The sequence below is a fragment of the Osmia lignaria genome, chromosome 9 (genome assembly GCF_051020975.1).
Source record: "Osmia lignaria lignaria isolate PbOS001 chromosome 9, iyOsmLign1, whole genome shotgun sequence".
Classification (NCBI taxonomy): Eukaryota; Metazoa; Arthropoda; class Insecta; order Hymenoptera; family Megachilidae; genus Osmia; species Osmia lignaria.
The window spans coordinates 5,041,502-5,068,047 of record NC_135040.1 but is presented as its reverse complement, the minus strand read 5'-3'; the positions used below and the strand labels follow the sequence as shown (position 1 = coordinate 5,068,047).

Below are 26,546 nucleotides of genomic sequence, written 5' to 3'. Positions count from 1 at the left end.
TCATAAATTTCCTTCTAGCCACGATCTGTGTTCGTTCGCAGGGATTACCGGCATAACGAGGAACAATCATTTACGGGGGTATCGTGTTTTTGTTTGTGTTGCAGGCGTTTTAAAGTACTGCGTGTTCGGGGGACCGTTGCCGACGAGTTGCTCGTCGTCGTCGTCGGAAAACTATCCTCCTCAACGTCGATACGATCACGGGCCGTGCATTCTACCATCCGATGCAACGCCGATGATCGTACGAAAGTTTCCCTGCGGTAATTGCAGCAGCGTGTTCAGCCGGAAAGGTGGATTGACCTACCACCAGAAATTCGAGTGCGGCCAGAAACCGCGATTCAATTGTCCTTACTGCATTTATCGCGCCAGGCACATCTCGAACGCTCGCAGACACGTCCGCAAGTGCCATCCGGGAAGAGAGGTGTACACCGTCGATCTTTGCCAACTGCAGCAGTAGCAACGTCCACCGCAACCCAGTATCAAATCGCTTCCATGGAAGATTGGTAACCGCCGGAAGAGAAGGATACCTCGATCGACCAAACAACGGAAGTATCCTTATCCTCCTGCTCCTGCCTCCTAGCGCGCTCGTTAAAGAAACAATCGGTACGGATCGAACGTTGTGTTAATCAGCAGGGAGGATTGTTCGAATTATTACTTTTCTAATTATTTTTCATGGAAAGTACAATTGGAGCAATCTTCTTAATCGTCAGTATGGTAGAAGAATTGATAGCGATGTCCTTTCTTTTCAGGAGTGAGAGTCTCCATTTTGTACGGTTCGTCGACGGACCATGTCTCGCTGGTAAAAAGAATTTCAACGAGCATCAATTTCGAAAGACATGCTCGATGAGCCAAATAACCACTTCCGGTTCCCCGATTAACCTTCTACGAGGAGCGAAGTTCTAACTTAGATTTAGATCACAGTTTTTCAACCCCTTTTCTCGACGAAATGTGTGAACTTATTCGATGTACTCTTTGAAGGCAATAGAGTTTCTCTCGAAATATATATCAAACTTTCAATTCATTCTGACTTTACTGATCCAGATTCCAACTTCCGTTCCTCCGAATTTCCGTCGTTCCTTGCCTACGAATAATCGTTTCTAGCCACAAGTGTCTACCCGATCGAATTCGTCGGAAAGAAAGAAAATGATAAATATCCTCGTAAACAAGCAGCATCTATTTCACGAATCGTTTGTCACTTTTTTTGTTTCAGACTTTTTTCCACCGGAAGTTTTCACGTACGCGTCGTCGACGGGGAAGAGGCGTCGGAGTAATTCGAAAGCCGTCGTGCCCGTTAAGCTGATCGTCGGGGAGAAGCAGAAATTTCCTTGCCCGACATGCCCGAGCGTGTTCAGTCATAAGAACAATCTCTACTATCATTGCAAGTTCGAGTGCGGCCAGTTGCCGCGATTTAACTGTCCCTACTGTACTTACAGGACGAAGCATGTGTCGAACGTGCGAGCCCACGTGCGCAGAAAGCATCCGGGCAACAACGTCTACGCCATCGACGTCTGTAAGATGTTGGAAGGATAAAGTCGTGTCCTGCGATTCAAACCGAATCGTTCTAGTCCGATTTTTCAAAGCTAACGAATATAATGAAAGAAAGGAGTAACGAAGCGTCGATGATTCACGTCTGTTCGTTATAATTATCGAGAACGGGTCGACGAGAAAAGACGATGGAATTATAATAAAACGCCGAATCGTACAAAACTATAAGCAACATTGTACTTGTATGACAACGTCTTGTAATAAACGTAAGAAATGAAATTTTACAGAAATTCGCCAATCGATCGACGATAGACTCGATCGTTGCGTTCTATTTTACTTTTCTTTTTTCTAATTTCTCAACCAACCCGGCATATGCGCATCCGGCTTTGCAAAATATTCTTCCGTTGCTGTTTTCATTTTTTATTTCATAGACGCAGATACGCAATTCATGAGCGTCGTCGAAAGGCAAACCTTTGTCCCTCGTGAAGTTCGAAAACGGCGGGTGATTCGCATCGGAACGCCCCGGAGGGTGAGAGAAAAATTAATCGTAAGACACGTGTATGCATTTTCCAGAGGAGCCATCGAATCGGATCGACGATTGCGGCTGGAACGGAGCGATCCGCAAAGCGACTCATCTATGTCCAAAGTGCGGCAGGTCTTTCAACTGGCGTTACAATCTTCAGCATCATTTGAAGTACGCTTGCGGACAGTCGCCCCGGTTCAACTGCCCCTATTGTCCTTACAGGACGAAACACACGTCGAACGTTAGAGCCCACGTGCGTAGAAAGCATCCGGACAGAGAAGTCTACGTCATCGATCTGATGAGCGTGCAACACTGAAGATAAACCTGAAGTTTCATTTTTATTTAGTGGTCTTTTATAAAATTTTCCTTACATTTTTAATCGTCTCTCGTTCGTTGCCGATACTTTTGCGCCGATTTTCTGTTTATTGTGCACACAGGGTGGGTTTGAAGAGAAATAAAATAATCCTTATGCAAAGAAGGCAGCGCGTAGAATTCACACATCGTTGTGAGGACACGGATAAATCCTTTTTTTTTAAAACTGGTGGTGGTTTGAGGTACATGTAAAAGTCTGTTTTCATTGTCTGTTGGTGGAAGTACGGTCCTGTATTTATACGTGTTTTTTAACGACGGATTATGTTACCATCGTCTTTGTAACAGTTCCACAACATACTACTTCTGTTATTTATTGTGTTATAATTGTGATGTATTTCGCCCCCGCTAGGCTCAAGGCCAGGCGCAAAATGTCCCTCAAACATTGTGTTAAGTGATCTTGGTTAAGAGGAATGATCTGTGATTTTTTTTCAGAGAACGACTACTCTTTACCGAATCAGGAGAACGAGTCGATCGAGAGCAGCGATGAAGCAGATGAATTTTCACGAACGGGGGACACCGTCGAGCCTAAGTTCACGTGCGAAAGGTGCTACCGAAAGCTGAACCTTCGGTTTCATCGCATGGTCAAGTGCGGAGAAATACCATTCTAATGTCCTCATTGCGTGTACAGGGCACCCCGACGAACCGGTTCCCGAGATATTCATAAAATATCATTTTCATTTTTCATCCCCATTTTGTTTCCTCCGTTGGTAATTCAACGACAGATATCTCCTTATTCACCTTGCTTCTTCCTCAATCTCATATTGTTGCGCTTGGAAATAACTAATATTCGTACAATTTGTCTCATCTTTCTTTATTTCTCTCTCTTACTTTCTCTTTCTCTCTCGTATTCATTCGTCAGCTAAGCTACAAATTCGTACACACGCACACGTCCTTGGTCAGCCAACCACAGGATTAGATTTTGCTTTGTACATTATTCATGTATATACATATAATTATGGTTTATTTCAACGACGGCGAACGACGTTTTGTGTACCTTCTTCGAATCGGGAAAGAAATAAAAGAAAAGAAAATTTTTTTGAAAGAAGGAAAGGCGGGACGAGCATTTGGCAGAGGATCGGAAGTCATCATTTCGTTGAACTTTCTGTTCGCAGGTGTTCATCGTCCGGTATCGCATCCGTGTTATCATCAAATCCGTCACGGTCAGCGTTGCGCCTACGAAATCGTTCGGCACGAGCAAAGGAAGAATTATCCTTGCCAGAAATGCGGTAACACGTTCACGCGAAAGAATAACTTGTACAATCATCTAAAGTTCCAGTGCGGTCAAATGCCGAGGTTCAATTGTCCGTATTGCTCGTATCGCACCAGGCACTCGTCGAACGTCAGGTCGCACGTGCGTAGAATGCACCCTGGTCAAAGGGTGTTCGTGCTCGACGTTTGCGGCGGCGGACAGCAGGATCAGATGCAATGAACGTCGGTTTAGGCAGGATACGAAGTGTACACGATAAATAAGCAGCTTGCGAAAGGGCGCGGATTTAAGGGGTTTGTAGAATTTGTAGAATTTCAAACGAAGACGACAACAAGCTGAATTTTCGTCGAGAAATTCTCTCCGTCGCGTATCTGTAAATATTAGCAATTTTTTATACTGTTGTCGAAGAACAGAGGTTGTTCAATAAAACATATACTGGTCAGTGGTGAAAAGTTGTGGATTACGCTGTCGACAATTTATTCCTACGTTTCGCCTCGATCTCCTCTCCTTAGTCGGTGTCGAACGCAAACGTGCCGGCGACCACGATTTTTTGGAGAAACGTTCGGTTCATTCGATAAACCCTCCAATCAGCTAAATCCGTTTCGTTCCAGATGCAACCACGTTCGGCGTGTTCGGGATCAACTTCGGTATCGGAGGTGTCCAAGTCGAAAGTGTGGGAAAAATGTACAGGCAAACGTCGTTCGGTCGCTTAGACGATAACTTTAAGACGAAGAAGTTCCCGTGTCCTAACTGCGCCTGTGCCTACAGCCAGAAATCGTCGCTGAACCGGCATCTGACGTACGAGTGCGGCCAGGAACCACGGTTCAAGTGTCCCCATTGCGAGTACCGATGCAAGAAATCGGCCAACGTCTACGAGCACGTCCGTAGGAGGCACAAGAATTGTCAGGTGTACGCGATCGACGTTCTCAAGATTACCGGTCGTCCAGCGAATGCTCGATAATGAGAGAAGAGAAAGATAAAAAATGAAACAGAGAGAAAGAGAGAAGTTGCTTGTTGAAAGTGTAAATAAATCTAATCGATTTGATCGCAACGTCTCGTCGTCGTTTATCGATTATTTCGTCTCCCGTATCAATCCGTTGTTCACGCATCACCGACGAGGGTGCATCCGTGTTTTAATTAGAGACTCTGTGTTTAACACTCGAGAGTGTTCCGTTCTCCTCCTACGATCATAACGAATATCGTCCGTTGCGTACAGTTTTCTGAATCTTCTTTTCCAGGCGCGGTTTCACCCGACATTTGCATGCTATGGAAGACCCACGAGTCGAATGGTTCACCGATGCTCATCAACGCAACCTTTCCCAGCGTCGTCTACACCGAGAATAAAAGGTTCCGGTGCTCGAACTCATGCGGCAGCTCGTTTACTCATCGCGGTTCTTTGACCAGGCATCTGCGTTACGAGTGCCGGCAGAATCCACGTTTCAAATGCCCCTGTTGCGATTTCCGCTCGAGATGGACGTCCGACGTTTACAGGCACGTGCGACGAAAGCATCAAGGCAGCATGGTTCGTTGCATCGACATCGGAAGAAATTAACGCTCGTGCTCGTGAGATCGCTGGCCCTGTTTTTCTTTGTACATTTGCTCTCGAATAAGCTTCAAATAAATTCTTTATCCACGTATTCGTACCTTGTCGCTTTTTCTTATGTCACTAGTATCTGTATGCGTGTGGGTCGTATTGTCTGTCCATTTACAGAGATCCTTTATTTTCTCTTATTTTCGTCGAATCGAAAATGATTTAGAAAGCTGCCCACGATGCTCGTAGGCTCCGCAGGGATTCGACGCCGCGTCGTGATTCCGTTCGATTTCCCCGAGATCCGTCAGCACAAGATAATACCATCAGGATTTATCTTTGCTTTCAGATACTTTGGCATTCGCGAAGCAATCGTTATTCCTCGATAACGTATCCGGCCGAAAGAAGTTCCCTTGTCCGAAGTGTTCGAAGGTGTTCGTATGGAAACGAACGTTGAGGAGCCACACGCGTAACGAGTGCGGGGTAGAACCGCGTTTCCGGTGTCCCTACTGCGAATACCGGGGCAAATGGAAGGGAAACGTGTTGAGGCACGTCAAGAGCGTCCACAGGGACTACAACATCGAGATTTTGAACGATATCACCGACGAGCTCGTCGGATAAACAATTTTTCAATCCGCGAGTAGAGAATTTTCCAAGTGCCAAGCGCACGGTACAAATAATTATAACACGATCGTTTAATTTAATTTAAGAGAGGAATTTTGTACGTATTGTAAGAATAGAAATAAAACGATCTCTGAATATTTTATTTGCGCATTTTATGTATCGAAGAAAAGCGGCACGAAAGGCGGGTCGCATTACCAGCGAGCGGACTAATCTTTAGAAGAAAATTGCGTCTGCTGCTTTGTTTCAGATTTCGAGAAGAGAAGATGGTGGTTGTTCGGCGGCGGCGAGACGTGGAGACCGGAAGCGAAATATAGGAAACCGCAGGCCGGGGTTTACGTCTGTCCGAGCCCGAACTGCGGGAAGTCGTTTAATTGGAAGGGAAATCTGAATAGGCATCTCAGATACGAGTGCGGGCTGCAGCCACGCTTTAAGTGTCCCTATTGCGAGTATCGTTGCAAAGTTAAGGGAGACGTGAGCAAGCATATCACGAGAAGGCATCACGGTTCGATCGTTTACGTCGTCGATTTGTGTAACAACCCATCTTCGATTCCGCGATCGGTGTTGGGCTAATCGAACCCTCGTCGATATCCATCCCCCTTCTCTTTTGTACACCCATCTTCCAAATTCAGCGAAATACAAACTGGTTCCTTTTACCAATATTGCGTGCCACTTATTGCACGACGAGAGAACGAACACGCTCTTTTCACTTGTTCTCTTTGATTGCAGGGAGAGGCGATCCTCGGTAAATCAATCGTGAAATTCAAATTCGTTCGTTCGTTTATTTTGTTACTCGCGATTGATAGTTGAACTTAGGGACGTCTGATCGCGAACGATGGATTCTTTTTCAGGGCTGAAGGGATCGTTGCTGGCGTCGGCGGGTCATCGGTTCGCCAACGGGTTCGTGAAACCTCACAAGTTCGCCTGTCCGAATCCGAACTGTCGAAGCGTTTTCGCTTGGAAGAGGAACTTGACCAGTCACTTGCGATACCAGTGCGGTCAGAAACCTAGGTTCAAGTGTCCTTACTGCGATTACCTGTGCAAGGTGAAGCCGGACATACGGAAGCACATCAGGGTGAAGCACAAGAACAACGACGTCTACGTGATCGACATCTTCCGATCTTGGGATCTTCTTCGATAAATCGTTACCGCGATTCAGGGGAGATGGTTAACCAAGGTATCGAATCATTTTATCACCAACAGCCGGTTTCTTAATAAAACGAATCGATAGGCAATCGGTAAGTGGGACACTGAAAGCTAAGAAATTAGAAAATAAACAGTTGCCTTAGGTTATTTCAGAGAAGCAACGACGATGTATTAGCACGAATAAAATGTATTATTTCTGGTAAACGCGTGTCGAATCGTTCTCGGTTTCTGATACTGGAATGGATGCGAAGATGGCTGTGAAAAATGGAATTCAATCGAGATTCGAATTGAATGGTTATTTGGAAAACCGACGACGGGACAAAGGAGCTCGCATCCCTTTACAGTTTTTCACCCTTTACACCCGATTCTTTTTCCCTTCCTGTCCGTTAATCCGATTTACGTGTCGCGTGTTAGACTGCGCGCGAGTATCTTGCTGCGTTTTCTGTTTCAGCTTGCGGGAACTACGGCAGCTGGTGGAACGGCTCGAAGAAATTCTGCTGTCCGAATTGTCCGAGCGGATTCACCAGGGAAACGAACCTACGCAGGCACGTGCGGTACGGATGCGGCCAGGGGCCGAGATTCAAGTGTCCGTACTGCGAGATGCGCTCGAAAGAGATATCGAACGTGTACAGGCACATCAGGAGCAAGCACCGTGGAATGCGGGTCTTCCTGATCGACGTCACTACCAACAGGCAATTTTACGCGCGAAAGAATTAAAGGGAGAGAAAATCGGGGGAAAATACATCGCGCCGATCGATTCGATCGAGCAACGATCGATCCATTGGAAAGTTGTTAGTATGTAAGTCGAATCGACGTATGCGCAATAAAGTATCCTCTCGAGTCCATCGAAAGGGCTTTTTTCCACCGTTTGCGTTCGCCTTTTCTTTTTTTTTCTCTTCTCAGAACACACGTTTCTCGTTTTCCGCAACCACCACCACCACCTGCGAGCCGACGATCCGTCGCTTTCATCGCAATTTTCATCGATATTCGATTCGAATCGGGTCGAGTGGAGGGAACGCGTACCATCACGATCTCCTGCTTTTTGATTTCAGGTCCGATGGATCAATCGGGATCGTTCAACTTCCAGGACCAGGCTCGATCGATGGAACAGTCTTCGCAGCACGGTTTCTCCTGGATCGGAAAGAAACCGTCGAACACCAGCGACGAGAGGTTAGTTAATCCCGTTCTCTCTTTACATCTCGTTAACCACTTCTCGATCGCGTTCAATCGTTCAATCGTCAATCGGTGATCGCGGATCAACGGGACGGAGCGGATCTCCGCAAACTACACGTTTCTATTGCAGGCTGGAAGAGAAAGAGCTGGTCGGGGAACAGGCGACCAGCAACACCGCTCCTCGACGTTTGCTCGAGAGGCATTTCCCGGAGACGATACCGCCGACCGAGAAAAAGTTTAACCCGGTCAGACAGTGCGTCAAGTGTTCGAGGAAGAAGTGCGTGAACGGGAAACGCATACGGAAAGAGACAAGATACTACTGTCCTGAATGCAACGTTGGATTGTGCGTCACTCCGTGTTTTCGCTTATATCACACCGTGATCTAATTAAATATCAATTAATCGTCCCGCGTCCGAGATTATCCGCTCCGTTTTGCCGCGAAAGCCGAGATTAACCGAGAAGTGGTTAACTCCGCTACGAACCCCCCGGAATCGACGCGTTAATCAGCCGTACGATGTGCTCGTCAGGTACGCTTGCCCCAAGTGCGAGAGAAGTTACCGCCACTTGCACCACATGCAACGCCACTGTAGGTACGAGTGCGGCAGACCGCCGAGATTTCAGTGTCCTTACTGCGGCATGAGGAGCAAACAGTCCAACAACGTTTACAAGCACATCCGCGCCAAACATCCTGGATGGAAGCTCGAGATCGTTATACTTCATCACGATTAACCGTGTAAACGTTGCGCCTCTTCATTCTTGTTTTACTCATTTTCTTTTCAATCAACAATAAACGTACGAGAATATTTATTAAACGAGAGGCATTTGTCGACATCCTTTTCCTTTTCCTTGAAACGTTATCCCGAGGATTTTGATGGAAATTATTAATCGTTCGAATCATTTTGCAGGTTGAAACGAAGCAACGACACGACGAGGGAACGAACTGGGGTAAAATCGTCCAGGAGATCAGAGTTTCTCGCGTATATAACAATTGTTCTCGATTCGCAAAATCGTTTGGACGTTGTCTCCGTACAGCTTGAAGATGCCTGTAACCGCTTTACTTGTTTTGTCCTTAACTCGACGAAAGTGATCGTGTCGTTGCGCGCGTGTGTATGTGTGTGAGCCTGCAAGCACAATCTACTAGGAGCCTTATCACGCAGAAACCATCCCCCGTTTTCACCCCTTCGTCGAAACGCGATTCCACCCCCGTCGTCGAATCTGTGCGCGTTTGCTCGCGGAATCGGTGAACTCGCGAGGAACTCTCGAGATGTACGCGTGCGCGCAGCTTAAAAAAAAAAAAAAAGAAAAAAAAAAGCAGAGAAAGATCCATTGTCCAACGGAAACGGTCGCTCGTCGATCCCGATCGAAACTAATCGAACGCATCTCTTTTTGTTTTCAGCCTTGCTACAAATGTTGCCGCTACCATGGCTCGAGGACAAATGCCCGGAACGAAGTTCGAGAAGGAGCAAAATCCGTTTCCCTTGTCCACGTTGTCGAAAGAGTTACACGACCAAGAGCGCGGTCACCGCCCACTTCAAGTACGATTGCGGCAAACCGCCTCGCTTCGAGTGCCCGTATTGCGGCAAGTTGAGCAAGAAAAAGTTCAACATCCAGGATCACATAAGGCACAAGCATCCTTCGAAGCCTGTCATTTGTAACACGTTGTTCTAGAACGAGAATTGAACTCTCGTGGCCTTGTTCATCGTGTTCACGATCAAGAATCGTGATCGTCCCTGCAGAGAGAAGCAGTTGTCTGTGATATCGCGTTTAAGCGTGAAGAAAAGTTCGTTGAAATTCGAGGCGCGCGTTCGTTGATCATGTATATCGATCGGGGGTGTGAATAAAAAGCTGTTTCTGAGAGAATCAACAGCGAATAATCCAGGTTGTTCGCGTTCCTTCGCTTCCTCTTTTCTTCTGCATGCCATCCCTTGTTTCGTGTGCCTTTCTATGCATTCTGGATATATCCAGCGTGCTGGCCGATGTCGGTGGGATAATTTTCCCGAGGAAATTTCGCTTCGTTTCCGACCGCCTTGTGACTCTGATGCTGATGTTTTGTAGGTGGCCTATTCGGTGGCGATCGCGCGAACCGTTCGTGGAAAAGGGATACGGTGTACGACCCATACACCGGGAAATTTCACTGTCCAAAGTGTAAAAACGGCTACAGCAGACGGGACACTATGTTGAGCCACCTTAGGTACGAGTGCGGACAGGCGCCTAGGTACAAATGCCCTTACTGCAATCTCTGCAGCAAGAAGACGTCCAACATTTATCAGCATATCAGGAGTCAGCACAACAAGAAACCTGTCACCCTAGTCAAGCTCTATTGAGACTCCGATATTTTCCTTCTTCCGTTGTTTTTTCTTGTTCAAATAATAAAACCGATGAAAATCAACAAGCGTTGAAACGTTCCTAATTTCTCATTGCGTTTTCGAAATTCTATTTTCAGCGGGGATGGATGAAACGCGGCAAGAAAAGGTAATTCTATTCTCAGCTGCTCTGGAATTAACGTTACTCTCGATTTCTTTCGTTTCAGATATTGCAAAGTGGCTTGTTTTTAAATAAAATTCGTTTTCGTGATTCAAGAGATTCGTTCGAGTACACAGCGACAGGAAGAGAATTATACAGGAGCTTCGATTGGAAGATACGTGTTAAGATAACGAGTGCATCCTGTTGCAATCTCGTCGCGTTGAATAAATGTCGGGGAGCAGATTGGCGCGCTAAACGAACGACACTGAATCCTCTCACCTTTTAATCGTCCTACGGATCCACCAGCTTATCTTTAGTTTCGGTCACCCGTTCCCGTATGATCCGCGCGATACGCCTCCGCTTCAGAGGAGAATACCGTTCAAACAATTCCACCCTCTCTAACGGTCCATCTTCGTCTCTTTTTCTGCTTACAGACTTCAGGCCGATTTTCCTGGGAAAGTTCCACGGGGTCGTGCGAAATTCTCGGCACATGCTGAGGCTACAGACGTCCCTTAACCGGCGCGGCTTTCCTTGCCCGAGATGCGCCCGTACATTTCACACTTCCGGGGGTATGAGCCGTCACTACAGGCTCGAGTGCGTCGATCTGCCGCGTTTCAAGTGTCCTCACTGCGATATGCGCAGCAAGTATACCCAGGCAGTGTACAGGCATATACGGGCCAAGCACCGAGACATGGAGCTAAGGTTCGTCAAGCTTTACTGAACACAAACACACCCCCTCGCAGCGATGGACCACTACTTCTCTATCGCCAGCTTTCTTCTTTTCTTTTATTTCCCGCGACTTGTTGCGCATCGATCGTTTCTCCTCCGACGCTTTCACTCTCTCTCTCTCTTTCTCTCGCTCTTCTAATTTATTCTGCTCCTTCGATTCGTCGCGGATTTCAGGCGCGAACGAAAGATCGACCGATGCTAAACTCGTCGCGCGACCTGTAAATTAAGCTACCGATAGAATTGTACAAATTGTAGCAGCGAGATTTTTACGTTAAACGCCAAACGCGACAGGGATAACAGGGAGGAGAGAAACTGAGTCAAACCAGCGAACGATATGCTAATTATTGTCATTATCATTATCATTATCCTTCATCCCGTCGAAGGTCCGCGCTTTCGAATATAATTTTATCAAAGACTGACAGTGTAAAGACAGAGTTCTGCGGGTACAGTCGGATGCGTTTTTCATTCTCCAGCGTAATTCTACACGCGGGTAGAAAATGACCTTCTGTACCATCGTTGTACCGTGCGATTGATCATGTTGTGCGTTGATGCGACGGTGCGTTTGTGAAACGCGCGAATTAACCAGTGTATGAATCGTGTACGATTCCGATCAGGATGATGAGAAAAAAAAAAAGAAAAGAAAAGAAAACCACCTATGCAAAGGATGAGAATGTCATTTCTTCATAACGTTCATAAGGGTTTGTTACGTTCATTCGTAAACATTCCAAGATTAGGCTTAGTTTCATCGATGTCCCTGTCCTGATTCCGCTTTCTATCGACGCGACGATCAATTGTGTTTTTTTTTTTTATATATATAAAGAATCATCCGTTGATATTGAATACGTGCTTGCAGGTAAGCAGGAGTCGAAAGAAGGTCCTTGGTTCAACTGTCCCCGATGCACCCACAGTTTCCTCTCGAGGGACTGCATGATGCGCCACTTCCGCTCCCACTGCAATCTCCACGAGACTCGTTTCCGATGCATATACTGCGATTACGGCTCCAAGTACAGCTCGAACGTGTACAAGCACGTGAGAAGAGTCCATCGACAGATGCCTCTGTTCAAAGCCCATCGATGGTTCACGTGTTGAACGAAATAAAAAAGCAGATAACGACGACGACACGAGCCGCAAAGAAGCTTTCAACGTGACGAAAAATCGAAGCTGGGATCTCTCGTCTTTGGATGCTCGTTGTTTCAAAAATTATTTCCGAGAACGGATGTACGATTACATTTTGTACGCCACCGTCGCAACAACCAAGACACATTTGTAATCCACCGTTCATCTAAACGAACGAAAAAATAAAAATTCATTCACTTTGCTCGATCGCAACAAGCGTTGTTGGTTATTTCAACTTTTGTACAGCTCGGTTAGGGACACTGTACATACCGAACGATTTCGTACTAACCGGAACCGTGATTTGTTTCTCTTTTGCAGAGCATCCCGCGGGTTCCTGGACGGAGCGAAAGGAACTGATGGTTCAGAGATACGTTTGCCCGAGGTGCTGTAGCTCGTACAGCAAGAAGGCGAACATGCTGACGCATTATAGGTACGAGTGCGGGAAGGAACCACGGTTCCAGTGTCCGTACTGCGGTAAAAGGGACAGAAAGTCTTCGAACACCTACAGGCATATCAGGACGTATCACAAGGATAGCAGAATCCAAGCGTTGAAACTCTATTGACTCGATGGAGGAGGGTTCGAAATTCGAAGATGGGGACACAAATTCTCTGTCATCATTGATCTCGTTCGATCTCGCGTTGCGCGTTGCTCGCCGAGCGAAAAGTGTGAGCAGAGTTTTCTGTACAAGATAACCAAAATAGATGTCTTCCTTGTCCCGTGAGGACGACTATTCTCGTTGTAGTACCACCCTGTCTCTTTCTCTTTCGGTCACGTGTTTCCCTGCACCTTCCGTTCTTCTTCCGTGGCAAATGCTCCAGACCTAACCGAGATCCAAACGGTTAGCTTTCGAGTCGCGCCAACCCATCGCTCGTTTCCTTCTTAAATTTCTCCCTTTCTTTCTCTTTCGATTCGTCATTCTATTTTTCTCTGTATTTCTCTTAATATTCGCGCGTCCCTCGGATATTTTCCTTCGGCGCGAACCAACCAGCCAACCACGGTCCTCGCCAAACTACCCTCGCTCTCTAACAGTCCGCTCTGTTTTTCTTGTTCGTAGGACGACCCTTGTCCGGCTCGTACGACACCACCTCCGGTGTCTTGGACATGTTGCGAGCTAACATGGAATATTGGGATCCGAACGACGCGAAGAAGAACGAAGAGGATCATCCATGGCACTCCGGGAAGATGTCGTATCACTGTCCCAGGTGTAACGCAGGGTACACCTACAAGAAAACATTGAAAACCCACATGAAGTACGACTGCGGCAAAGAGCCAAGATTCAAGTGTCCTTATTGCAACAAGAGGGACAAGTGTTCGTCGAACATTTACAAACACATCAGGGTGCGCCACGACGGGATGCCTGTTCTCGTGCATAGAAATTAGGATCGTTCAACGGTTCGGACAGTTCACAATTTTCCCCCGCGATCTCGACAAATCCTCGATATCTGATTGTGATGCGTCCGGAAGGAAACGACGGTATTATCCCTCGAGACGCACCAGGACGCGTCGCGACGCCGATCTCGAAATCGCACGGTCAAGTTTCCTTCCCGTCGTAGGATAGCCGTGAAAAGTTACGGCGCAAAGTGTTCGAATTTCCCGAGTTTTTCCCACACCCGTATTCTTCGGTTCGTAAGTTCCTATAGTAGAAGAACAGATGAAACTACGAAGACGATTGTGTACGCAGCAACGATCAGCTGAGGGAAACATGTACACGCACATACATATACACAGGATGTATCGCTTACCTCAATAAAGCCATCATAACGTTCACGGTGCTTACGAGCGGAACGATGGTTTCCGCTTTTCCGCACGTTCGGAGAGAACCGATAAACCGTGTTCTGTCTCCTCCGGTCATACCGTTCATTTTTTCTTCGCGAATTAGCGAATTTAGTTGTTGCACACTGCCTGGCCGCGACGAAATCGTTACGTTTCAAGGCGGCGAACAACGTCCGAGACGTTTATTGCTTAGTTTCTTTCGGTAAAACGGCACGACTCTCAGCACGGCACGGCACGGCATGACAGGTCGCGGCCAATTCATCCAGGACTAATTGTCCTGATTGTTTTCAGATGTACGGATATTGGAGTGGTCGAACGCGAGGACCCAAGCCGCGGTCGTCTCGAGTTACATCTGTCCAAAGTGCAACGCAGGATTTCGAAGGATGTGGGACCTGATTAGACACAAGTGTGGCCAGATACCTAGATACGCGTGTCCATATTGCCATAAGAAGGACAACTCGTCGTCGAACGTGTACAGGCACATCAGACGATGGCATCCGAAATTGCCAGTCGGTGTGAACAAGATGTTCTGAATCGTTTTAGCTTAGAAGAAGCATACGCAATTAAAAAACAAACAACCGGGTCAGTTACCTTATCTCCTCGCCAATTCCATCCCGATCGATCGAACCGAAGAGAGAGCTTTGTAAAGAATAAAGGAAAAAAAGAAAAGGACGAAGAAAAGAGAATAGAAAGTGGCGCTAACGATAGTGGAATTATTTCATCCCTGTAAAACAAGATGTACCGCGTTAAGTTTTCATCTTTTCTTTTCTTTTCTTTTCTTTTCTTTTTTTTTTTTTTTATTTCTTCGAATCGGTGAATTTTCTGGTGAATGTTTAGCTGTTTCGTAGATGAATGAACGGGTGGGAGGAGGTGGGAAACGCGGCGGATTCCCGAGATCGAGCTTCGCTACATCCCAACCTTTGTGTTTTGAATTTTTCAGATTGGAACGATTCGAAGGCGAACGCGACGAATTGTTCGCAATGCGGCAAGACGTTCCTCAAGCAGAGGGACTTGATATTCCACGCGAGGCACGCCTGCGATCAGATACGCAAGATTCGTACGGTGAAACGCGCCGGTGCATTTCTCTACGCCGGGAATTTGGACTGCGATCGGTGCGGCAAGACCTTTAAACGTCGCAAAGATTTAAATTATCACGTGCGACATTTGTGCGGCATACGGGGTATACAGTGCCCGTATTGCAATAAATGTTACACGTACACGTCCAACGTAAAATATCATATAAGTCGTTACCACCAGGGAAAGGAAGTGTATTACAACAAATTATTCTGAATTCTCCAATCGACGTAATCGAAGTCCCCTTGAATTCCTTTAGTTTCTTGAAAACGGTTCGAGGAGACGTATCGTTCCCTCTAGAATCCGCGTCCACTAGTCATTCGATCGTTGATCCTCGTTCGTTTTTTTTTGCGAAGCCAGCTTGCGTCGTTCGACGAGAATATTGTAAAAAATCTCGCAAACAGCCATGTAACACGTTTTTGAAACGATTAAAATGAAAGTTCGACGAACCTTCAGCCCCCGTTGTTTTCATCTTGTCCTGTGCCGTTCAAGCGATCCACGGGCTTTTCGTATTACGAGTATAACTCCTTTACTTTCCATCCACGTGAAATCGTTCTCCTTTTTCTCCTCCATCCTGTTCCTATTCGCAGCAACGTTTCCCAATGCACGGTTTAAGATATAGTTTACGAACGGAGAATTCGAGCGTCGATTAACCATCCTGCGTCTTGATTTTTTCAGGTAATTTTCGTCGGGAGTTGAAGTGGAACGACGCGAGCTTCGCGGACAGTCCGATGGAGAAAAATCTGCTAATAAACAAGTATAGATTTTACCCGAACGAGCGTAAACAGTTCGAGTGTCTGAACTGTGGATGTCGTTTCAGCCAGAAGACGACGATCACAAGGCATCTACGTTACTTTTGCGGCCAGGGATATCGTTATCAGTGCCCGTATTGCGATATGAAAGCCTCATGCTCGTCCAATATTTACAGACACGTGAGATCGCGTCACGTCGGCTACAAAGCACACGCCATCAAGCTCTTCGTCTCGATTAGCACTCGTAGATCCACGTGAAAAAAAAAAAAACGATGTACGTTGAACGGCCAAACAACGGAACGGGGAAGCGAATCGAAATGGAACCGGGTGGCACGATGAGATTTAGCGACGTAAGATCGTGTAAGATTTTTTTCACATGTCCTGAGATGTAAAATATACGAGCGTTTGTGTATCAGTGTCTGAAAGAGTTTCCTCATTTCGGTACAACAAATCCCAATTCCAGCCTCGTTCAGCGTCCCGTTATCGTTTGCCTCCGTCCGTCGCCGACGATTCGGAACGCGATCATTTCTCCTGGACGAGACGCGAAAATCTTCGCCAGTCGTTGGACCGTCGACGCGATTCATCTCGTGCTAACGCGTTCTTTCGATATTTCAGGTGTTTGCCAGAACGTAACCAGGAGGCGACGGAAAATGTACTCGGTGAACAAGAATTACTATTGCCCACGCTGCAATCACGGATTCACATTGAAGAAGAACATGACCAGGCATCTGCGACACGAATGCGGAATGGCGCCCAAGTATCAGTGCCCTTACTGCGACAAGCCGTCCAAATTCACGCAGAACATATACGCGCACATCAGGAAGTATCATCCCGGGCAAGTCCTCTGCTTCAGACGGCTCTATTGAACTCCATCAGCGCCTTCTCGTCGCGCCCTTTCTTCACTTTCCGGTGCCACCTGTGCGACGATACCAATAAACATCTTTCCGAAGTACAAGTTCATTTAATTTTCGACTGAAGCCACCTCTAGCCGAGAGAACAGCCTAGAATCGAGGATGATCTATCGTTGAACTCGGTCGGGAAGCAACGTCGCGACGCCTCGCGTTCCATCCTCCTGCATTTACTAACCAAACTGGTAATCTTGATTTCAGATGCCGGTGATCGAGGCTGAATTCATCCTGGATGCTTCCAACTGCATCACGGCGACGACCAGGTGAAGAGAGATAACGTGAACCGCGCGATACCAATCGTCTGTTTAATTTCGTATCATGTGTTCCATTTGTAACTTTGAGAAAGAATAAAGGGCAACGCGACACTCATGTTTCCATGTCAGTCGGTAGGAAGATTCGCGAGAACAGTCTGCTTCTAAATGTTTGTCGATCGTCAAAGCTTTCTATCGTACACTGTCGTATGCACTCGGACGAAACTTAACGAGCGTGTCGCGGCGGTCGAGATACAGCGAAAAAAAAAAGAAAAATTAATTGCTCTATTATGTGTCGTCGAGCTAAACGTTTGCCTGCTACATTCACTCACCGAGAAAACTACCGTGTAATTTACAGTGATGTTCAACGCGACCATGTTGCCTTACCTGAGCCCGATGGTGCCGGATCGCAGGCGAATACGCTACAACAACGCCTGTACGTCGGTGGTGGACGCCACGTCGAGAGGTAACTTTGGCTGCCCAAAGTGTCAGAAGACCTACAAATGGTACCGGGGACTTCACAGACATTTGAAGTACGAATGTGGTAAGGCGCCGCGATTCAAGTGTCCGCACTGCATGTACACCGGCAAACACAGGTCGCACGTCTATTCGCACATCAAGAGCAATCACAGCAATCAGCCGGTATACGCTTTGGACACTCAACAGACTTGAGTGTGATCCTACCTTCGATAAATCACCGCGATAGAAACTTTATTTCCTCCTCGAAAAACTCCGCTTAATCGAACGAGAAGCGGTGTTCGTCGAAAAGACTTCCGGTCGGCGCAGAAGACACGTCGCGTTTCTCCGTGTCGCTTTGCAAGAAACGGTTCGATTTTTCCAACCTTGTACATTTTTATTCGTAGGAATTGTATGAAAAAATAAATCTTCTTAGAGATCGAAACGGCTCGATTTCTTCCACCACCTTGGACCGCGTGTTTCATTTCAAAGAAGAGCGAATGGGATACCCTTTTAAATTTAGAATTCTCTTTTCTCGTCGCCTAACGTTGTGACCGTAGGTTGGCCGTGCACTCTCGACGAACGGGCAGAGTGGCAAGAGATCGGAGGATGATTCCGTTCCTCGTTCCCGATCGTCGAAACGAACTGTACGAAATGTATTTTCTCTTTTTCAGGTTTCTCGATAAACAGCTGGAGCTTAGAGGGTGGCTCGAAGCAAGCCTGCGATTACGACGCATGGAATCGGCATCCGTGCCCGAAATGTTTTCGCAGTTACAAGCATCGTAGCCACATGATACGTCACTACAAGTACGAGTGCGGAACCTCCCAGAGATTCGAGTGTCCTTATTGCAAGCATCACCTGCGGCAACGCACCCACGTGTGGACGCATATACGCACCTTCCATCCGAATCGCGAGCTCTATTGCGTCGATATCGCCACGAACGCGAAGCTGATCCATCAGGAACACCGGACCGATTAATTCGACCGCCATCGATCATCGTTTCCTGTTCGTTTTCTTTCAATCTATTTATTTCGTTTCTTCGACGTTTACCGTCGCCTTTTTCAGCTTCGACTCCTCGAGAAGATGTTACAAGAAGCGACAGTATCAGAGTGATAAGAATTTTTGCACGATTAAATGAAAACACGTTTTCCTGTGTTTCTCGTTTACTGGTTACGCGATATCTTGCCACGTATTTTCACGGCTGCCAGCTCGAAGCAGGTGTAAAGAAAGTGAAAAGAATGGAAATGGTTTAAGAATCGTTCGATTCCTTCTTCTTCTTCTTCTTCTTCTCCTCGCTGGTTATCGCGAGATATATTCACGGAATTGAAGAGAATCGTAGGCACATTACACGAGGATAATTGTCGGGACGAGCTTTCGAAGGTATGCATTTGCATCGTTACTAACGCGTCCCTTCTGTTTCCCTTTGTTTCAGGGGACGTGAAAGAGGTGATGAGGTTCGAACGGTTTCACGGCCGTTCAGGAAGGGAGTTCGTCATCATCAGACGGAACGGAATGTACGAGTGTCCGAGTTGTCACAATCTTTACAAGTGGAAGAAGTCGATGCTGTCGCATCTGAGGAATCAATGCAGACAGCCGCCACGATTCGAATGCCCTCACTGCGCGATGAAAAACTACCAAAAGGCACACATGATCCGACATTTACGCGTCCATCATCCTCAGCTCGCGCAAATGTTTTGGGACCGAAAGTTGAACGGTTTCTTCCGCCTCTAATCTCGCTTAATTCCATTAATCTTTCATTGTTGCTCCTAATAAAGCTGCCTGATGAACTCGAAGAAAAGTGATCTTGATCTTACCCTCGATAACGCGCTGTCCCTAAACGCCCCCCCACCCCCATTTATTTTCATCGCAGCCTTCTCGCGTTCCGTCAAATCAAAGAGGTAAATTTTAGGCGAACGTTTTCTTTAATCGTATCCTTCGATGTTTTTCAGCTTGCGACGACGTTCTCCGTGGCAGCTCGACGCTTAGAAGGAACGGATAAGTAATAAAACCAAAAATTGTCGTGTTTCTGTCATTGTTAAAGATTGTGTGCTAGAAGCGAATATATCCACGTCGCGTTTTCAGAATTGTTGTTTCGTGTATTAAAGAATCGTTAATCGAGGGTTTGCGCCCGAAGGAAGAAAGTAGTCGAGAGAAACGTAGTCGAAACGCACGTTTCATCGAATCTCTTGGATGGCGTACGCGGGTGATCGCGATTGATAATCGAATAAAAAGGTGAAAATTTCGATGAAGCGTTCGCATTCGACGCGCGGGACCAACGATGGGTCTTTCTCGCCCAGTTGGTCAGCGGTCGAGTATTCTGTTCAGCTTTTACGTCTCCGTGTTTCAGGATTCCATATTCTTCCCCTTCCGGTCGGTCATAATGCCACGTTCAAGGGCCGATCGGGCATGATCGGCAAACGGAACTTGGACAAAAACGTGAAACGGAAGAGCTTGAAGATGAGCGCATGCGACAAGAAGAAACCGTTTCAGTGTCAAAAGTGCGGTCGCGGTTTCACCTTGAAGAGAAACAAAGATCGTCACGTGAACTACGAGTGCGGTCACGAGCCAAGATTTCAGTGCCCGTACTGCGGTCTGCGCAGCAAACAAACGTCCCCGGTCTACGCCCACATCAGGAAGAAACATCCGGAAGAGGAAGTGTTTATCTTCGACATGAAGCTTTGAACTTGACAATTTCGACGATCCGTATTGATCTCGATATCTCTATACTCCGGTCGATGTAACAAATGGCACCCGTTGCTTTTCAATCTTCTCTGTCCCTACTATCTCTCGTCTTCTGCACGCATCCGTTTTGAAGATCTTCTTTGCGAAGCAACGTGCAACTCGTGACGCGAACATTCGTAAACGCTATCACCTTGGAACCGTTTGTCTATACGATTTTGAAAATATATATGCAGAGAAAAATCACAATCTCCTTTCTTGTAAATGTCTCGAGTTAAAAATACTACACTATACCAACTACGGTTGCAACATATTTCGACAACGATACAATACACAAGTAGAGCAAACGACACAAACACATAGAATATAACACAGCACGCATGACAATGATTCTTTGTAATTTAAATCTATCTCTTGCCGTATATGCGAAGTCTTGCTAAAACGCGCGCACAGTAATTGTAAATTTACCGCCTGCGCCCTACCGTGGCGGACCGCATAGAAGGACCCCGGTCGTCAATGGAAGACTGCATCACAACGATCTCGATTCGATCGATTAACGATTAACTGTATAGAGTTTAAGAAGCATTTCTCGCAAGTAGATGTTAGAATAAAAAGAAAAATAGTAGTCGGCGAAAGTCGCGCGTTTTCCAGTCGTCGTGTAAAAATCTGTTCGAAAAATGCACGGGGCAAACTGGTTCGACGATTTCGTCTAGAAGATCGTCCGCAATCTTTCAAGGTATCATTCTTTCTCTCCGTTTAACGTTCGAGAATTTCAAAGCATGCCACGATCCCGAGACCAAACCTTTCGAACTTCAACCCTTAGATCCAAAATCGAAATGGAAAAAAAGAAAATCGAACGGGACCGATCCAATTCGCTCCGATTCCCCTTTTGCTACCCTTCCTCTTCGATCATCCTCGATCTTTCCAATCGAACGGGTCCGTTCACGCCTCGACTAATCGATCGCTCTTGAAGTTCCAGGTTTCTACGCTGCCGCGCCGCAGTTGGATCTAAACTTCGTTTTACAATCTTGCAAGGCGTTCGAGAACGAGGGCAACGGTAGGGAAGTTAGCCAGACCGATGGCGCCTCGGTGACCAGGTCACTGCCGAATTACTATGCTCAGGCCCGGGCGAGGAACGCGTACGCCAAGGGTGGATCGTTCGCCGAGTGCTTCAGGAAGCCGTTCGGTTGCCCCAAGTGCGGACGATGCTTCACCGTCAAGGGGAACATGACCAGGCACCTTAAATACGAGTGCGGCCAGGCGCCGAGGTTCCAGTGTCCTTATTGCGAGTTCCGTAGCAAGCAAACGTCCAACGTGATGTCCCACATCAGGACCAGGCATACCGGTCAAAGGGTTTACGTGGTGCACCTAAAGTACGAGAACTGAAGGAGGGGCGAGCAGCGAGCCAGACCAGCACGTTGCATTAATATTCGTCGATCCAATAACAAAGGGACTAATCGATACACGTCTGTGTATCGCAGAAACCGGCGTTGAAAGATTGCGAGAGCGCCGGTTTACGTTTTGGAGACAATCGACTGCTTTTTCGCGAAAAAAAAAAAAAAAAAAAAAAAAAGGGGGGGGTTATTCCGCCTATCTTTCACAGATTCGATCTCTTTCCCCTTTCGAGATCTCTTCCGAGGCTGGCGAGATCGCGACGCACTGGGAACGCGTCGCGATCTCTCGGCGAAGCTCCTCGAGCTTTTCCATCGATTAGAAAAATTTATACAGGCTGTGTATCGTGAAAACTGCGCATTTCTGACGAAAGGAATCGAAGGAAATTGATCACTCTGCAATCTGGCTATCTGTTCTCGAGATATAAATCATTTTTCATCGTTTCTACCTCGAAATCGAAGTCGGAAATGCTACAAATTTTCTCGATTCATTTCCTCAGAAGAAACGTGTCAATGTTTCTTTTTATTTTAATCAATACACAGCCTGTATATAGAGGCGTGTACCGTCGCGCTTATATTTTACGTTGTTAACGAGATTCGAAATGTTTTATAAAATTAAAAGACGATCGTTTCTCGAGGGTTAGTTTAAAAAACCTCCCGATCGTCGTTAGTTTGTTACTTCGTTTTTAATTCTGAATGCTTTCCGGCATCTAAAAGAAAAAGAGTTCCCGCCTTGTCCGCCGTACTTTGTTCGATTCCGACGAGTCCGAAGGGCAAGCGAAGAAGACGTTTCAAGTACAAGTGCATTTAAAAAGTTCCACGATGCGTACGCGTGCTGTCGAGCAAAACGCATTTCGATTCCTACACGTTCTACTGTTTCGGGGGTTGTATGTTTTTTAAGGAGAATTAAGGTGAACGACGGCAATAACGAGGCGCGACCCGGTTCAGGCGCAATAAAGAGGGCGCCGAAGGATTGACGAGCGAAAGAAATCGGGAGATATTGGGAATGCGTGTTTGTCGGGTATACACAATATATTTATCTCTCATGAAAACGTTGTTTCGAGTAATAATAACCTTGCGTCCGATGTATCGTTATTCGTTGCGTAGGAGGAGAGGCAGGGTGCAACGTACGGCTCAAACACGGAGTTGCATCGTCTGTCCGTGTGTTAAGACTGAATGGTACAGGGTGTAGCGTCGGGACAAAACGTTGTTCGTTTCCAATCCCTTCCCTTCATTCCCTCTTTATTTTTCATCCCGTCGATCAAAGACGCCGGGATGGAACGAGGACTCCCTATGATAACAAGAAAATAAAGTGGAACGCTTTCGAGACGATTCGATGCGTCTAAACACGACGATCAATCGGTTTCGATTAATTCGAATTAAAATTCAAAAAATAAAAGAAAATAAAAATACGTGCCCGAAACGAAAGCGTGGTTGTTCGCGTTGCGATAAGAATTTTCTCTTATTCCCGTTGTTCTAACTGCACCTAGACGTTCGACGTTAGTGGCCGACTGTTTTTGTTGCTGTGATATACGTAATTATTATTGAGGACATTGTAGCGATAAGTGGTACGTTCAAGCGGTCGATTTGGAAAGTCGCGCTTGCGCTCGTTCCACGAGCGATAAAACACTTGTTCTTTCTCCGTTCGATTCCGCGGCACCGTCGAGGCCCGGATTAATGTTGTCGCGCGGCTAACATTCAATGTCTTAACCAGTTAACTATCCCCCTTCCTCCCCCCACACACACTGTCCACGATGTTTTGTGATCGTATATCGTCGCTATGAAAAAAAATGTAAGATACAAATAAATCGATGTTCAAACACTCTGCTGGTTGCGTATCTGTGGTACGATCAATGCGCGGTTCCATTCCCCAGCAGCCCAAAGGGTTAATTGGTTCGGAGGGAACGTATCGTCTGCGAGTAAACGCGCGCAACTTCTTCCTCGAACGGATCTTCACTATTCGGTATCTTTTTGTTTTCAGATCTGGACAGGATTGACGCGTTGATGAGCGTGATCGACCGCGGATCCAAGATGGCCAATTACTATTACTGTCCCAAGTGTCTGCGCAGATACACGCTGAAGAGCAACCGGAATCGACACTTCAGGAACGAGTGCGGTTACGAGCCGAGGTTCAAGTGTCCTTACTGCGAACTGAAGAGTAAGCAAACGTCGCAGATCTACCATCACATTCGAAAGGTACACCCTGCTCATCCCGTTCATCTGATCGACCTGAAGCATTAACCGGATCGATATCGGGCCTTCTGGAGACATTGACGCATTGTAAATTACAAGAAGCCAAGAAATAAAAAGTATTTTTCTTAACCCATCCATTGTCGCCTTTGCGTCCTTACCCATTGGGAATTTTCGAAATTTCCATTGCGAAAGATCAACGCAACTCACTCGTCTTTCCTTCCACGGAAAGATCGTTCGACGTCCAGCTGTTTCCACGCGCGATCTCACGTTTTAATCGTTTCACTCTAACATTCACGATCTTTTGTTTTCAGTGGGCCATGCGTATCGTGTACTGTACGAGAATTACGGGAGCAGCTATCCGTATTCTCGAGGGGAGCCGATGAAATCCGAGGAGTCCAAGTTCCTCTACGAGACGACGGTGGTTCGAGGCCGAGGGAACAGGCGAAAGAACTACGAGTGCCCGAAATGTGGGAACGGTTACTCGGTGTTGAAAAGTTTGAGGCGTCACCTCCGTTACGAGTGCGGCGTCGCGCCGAAATTCAAATGCCCTTACTGCGAGATTCGTAGCAAACAGAGGGCCCACGTGAACGAGCACATACGTAGAAAACACTCGGGTCAACGCGTCTATATCGTCGACTCGCCTTGATACGAACAGCCATCGCTACTGTTCGTTCCAAAATTGTCGACTATCTTCTACTCGATCCTTTTTTTTTGCCCGCCATCATTTCTCTTCGATCGACTAGGATCGCGCGGCGATGGGTGCCGGAACTTAAGGGGCTGGAAGGTTCCGTCGCGTTTTGCTCCGACCATCAAAAACGCGTCCACAGCCGTGCGGCGACATTTTATTGCCACCCGTGCTTCGTCGCGCTTTGGCATCTCTCATCGATAACGTATCGAATACGAGGCTGGTCGCAACGACGGTGCTTTTTTTTCAATTTCATTGTACATGTGATCGAATAAAGCATTCTTCTTACGATGCTAATGCCTTTCAAGAGCGTACCACACTTCACGGAAGAACGTTCTTTCATTCGTACCCGTACGAGCGACGCGCCGGTTGGTTTCCGTTCTTGCTTTTCTCCGCTTGATCTTCGAACCCTTCCGTATCCACACTTTCTCACTCTCTATCCAACATCTCTGTCTTTATCTCTGTTTTCCGATTCTCGATTAACGACGGAGACCGGAAGAAGCTCGAACCACGGAAGGTCTACCTTTAATCCTGGTCGGGAACAAGGTGACGGGAAAAATAATTAGCGGTAACCCCGGTGACTCTGTTCGTAACGATACGAATCGCTTCCATCATATTTATTCTCTCGTTCGTTTTTCTTTTCGTTTCTCCATTTCCCGCCCTCGCCGGTCGCGCGAACCCGTCTCGAGACCTCGACTAATTCCGTCTTCCTTTCGTTTTTCTTTTTTTAGGCGTGAAGAACATCAAGATCGAAGCGGACCTGGAGAATCTCTGCTCGGTGGTGATGGAAGAGGCGAAGGATTTCGATTACGAGGAAGAGAAACCGCTCAGCACGAGGAGACGTCGAAGCGGAGGCGTAGGAGTAGCAGCGACCGGTGGTCTTCGGGAGATCGAGAGGCACACGTGTTCCAGGTGTTCCAAAAGTTACATACACGCGTGGCACTTGAAAAGGCACACGAAATTCGAGTGCGGCCAAGAGCCGAGAGTTCAGTGCCCTTACTGCACCGCCCGGATGAAGCAACGCGGGCACGTTTACAGACACATCCGTCAGTGCCATCGCGGTCAGAACGTCTACGTGATCGATCTGAACTAGATATCGAACTGAATTGAACTCTTTCGAAACAGAGAGACAGCGAGTACCTATGTATCGTTATAAAAATGTTCTTATTTTTCGAGATGCTATTCGAAAGGGAACGAAAGGTGAAATTCAACGATGAGTGCAAGGGTGAGAGTGAGAGAGAGTGAGAGAGTTCCTTTCCGTTTCGTTACCTTAATCCACATTGTACCAGCGAGGTGGATGCCAACTATTGAACGCAATAAATCAGAAAGAAATCACGGTCAGCTGCGTGAATTGCAATGTTTTCGTTGTTTACTTCGATCCCGATTATCGTCGCGGTCAGATGAAAGGGAAGAGAAGAAATTCTAATGGTAACGTTCGATTTCAGGTCGACTTCGAAGCGCGTTCTCGAGCCTCGTCAGGGATGCGTGGGGTCGTCGACGTCCGCCAGCAGGGATCCATGGACCGGTGCAAAGCGTCGCCTCGAGAGCAAACGCATCCTCCGCTTCCGGCTCGAACGTTTGCCCCAAGTGTTTAGTAAAGTTCGATCGCGTACGCGATCTCCGCGCTCACATGATTCGAGCTTGCGGTTTCCAGGCGAAGAAGATGTGCCCGTACTGCGATCTCGCGGGGGACAACGCCGAGGATATTCACCGACATATACGTCGTAGCCATCCGAGTCTGCGAGTCGCGGTGCTCGAAGTGTACAACGTCGACGGAAGTTGAACTCTGTTGTATAAATAAACGTTTCTTCGTCGACGATCGCAGAGAAACGCGTAGCTCCGACACCTCGCTCGACTTAATCACGAAATCCCTTTCTGATCTTACTTTTTTTGTTTCTAATTAAACGTACATCTCCCCGATCTTAATTGAATTTCTTGTCTGATTAAAAACAAATAAAGAAATAAAAAAATGAATAAAAATCGTCATCTCCCAATTCGAAGAGTCGCACGTTTATGCTCGAC

General features: G+C 46.9%; 2 protein-coding genes across 37 annotated transcripts in view; both read left to right on the top strand.

Moving 5' to 3' along the window:
* Positions 1 to 26,546, top strand: part of LOC117606608 (uncharacterized) — a 74,799-nt gene that overhangs the window by 29,643 nt on the left and 18,610 nt on the right. Inside the window, exons 7-8 of one of the 36 annotated variants that reach the window (XM_034329552.2) lie at positions 23,628 to 23,842; positions 24,151 to 24,286. The exons of 14 other annotated variants lie outside the window; for them this stretch is intronic. In XM_034329552.2, coding sequence (XP_034185443.1) covers positions 23,628 to 23,842; positions 24,151 to 24,222 — 287 coding nt within the window. In that variant the 3' untranslated portion in view covers positions 24,223 to 24,286. Of the gene's footprint in view, positions 1 to 1,207; positions 1,637 to 4,195; positions 4,573 to 5,461; positions 5,816 to 5,983; positions 6,360 to 6,584; positions 6,998 to 7,931; positions 8,050 to 8,182; positions 8,515 to 8,579; positions 8,858 to 9,448; positions 9,877 to 10,949; positions 11,218 to 12,097; positions 12,553 to 12,678; positions 12,960 to 13,415; positions 14,362 to 14,425; positions 14,846 to 15,074; positions 15,642 to 15,886; positions 16,245 to 16,575; positions 16,949 to 18,249; positions 18,570 to 19,008; positions 19,357 to 21,228; positions 21,733 to 23,627; positions 23,843 to 24,150; positions 24,817 to 25,969; positions 26,495 to 26,546 lie in introns of those variants that run through there. 21 more of the 36 variants (XM_034329590.2, XM_034329515.2, XM_034329390.2 and 18 more) reach the window with 21 other exon arrangements.
* LOC143305699 (uncharacterized) lies at positions 24,815 to 25,936 on the top strand. Its single transcript, XM_076690316.1, has 2 exons — positions 24,815 to 25,070; positions 25,256 to 25,936. The coding sequence occupies exons 1-2, from the start codon at positions 24,815 to 24,817 to the stop codon at positions 25,615 to 25,617; spliced, it is 618 nt and encodes a 205-aa protein (XP_076546431.1). The 3' UTR covers positions 25,618 to 25,936.

Bases quoted from the DNA above. Each gene is read 5' to 3' on its own strand.
- LOC143305699 (XM_076690316.1), top strand. From the start codon at position 24,815: ATGCTAATGCCTTTCAAGAGCGTACCACACTTCACGGAAGAACGTTCT. The intron at 25,071-25,255 runs GTGACGGGAAAA...TTCTTTTTTTAG, and splicing joins TAATCCTGGTCGGGAACAAG to GCGTGAAGAACATCAAGATC.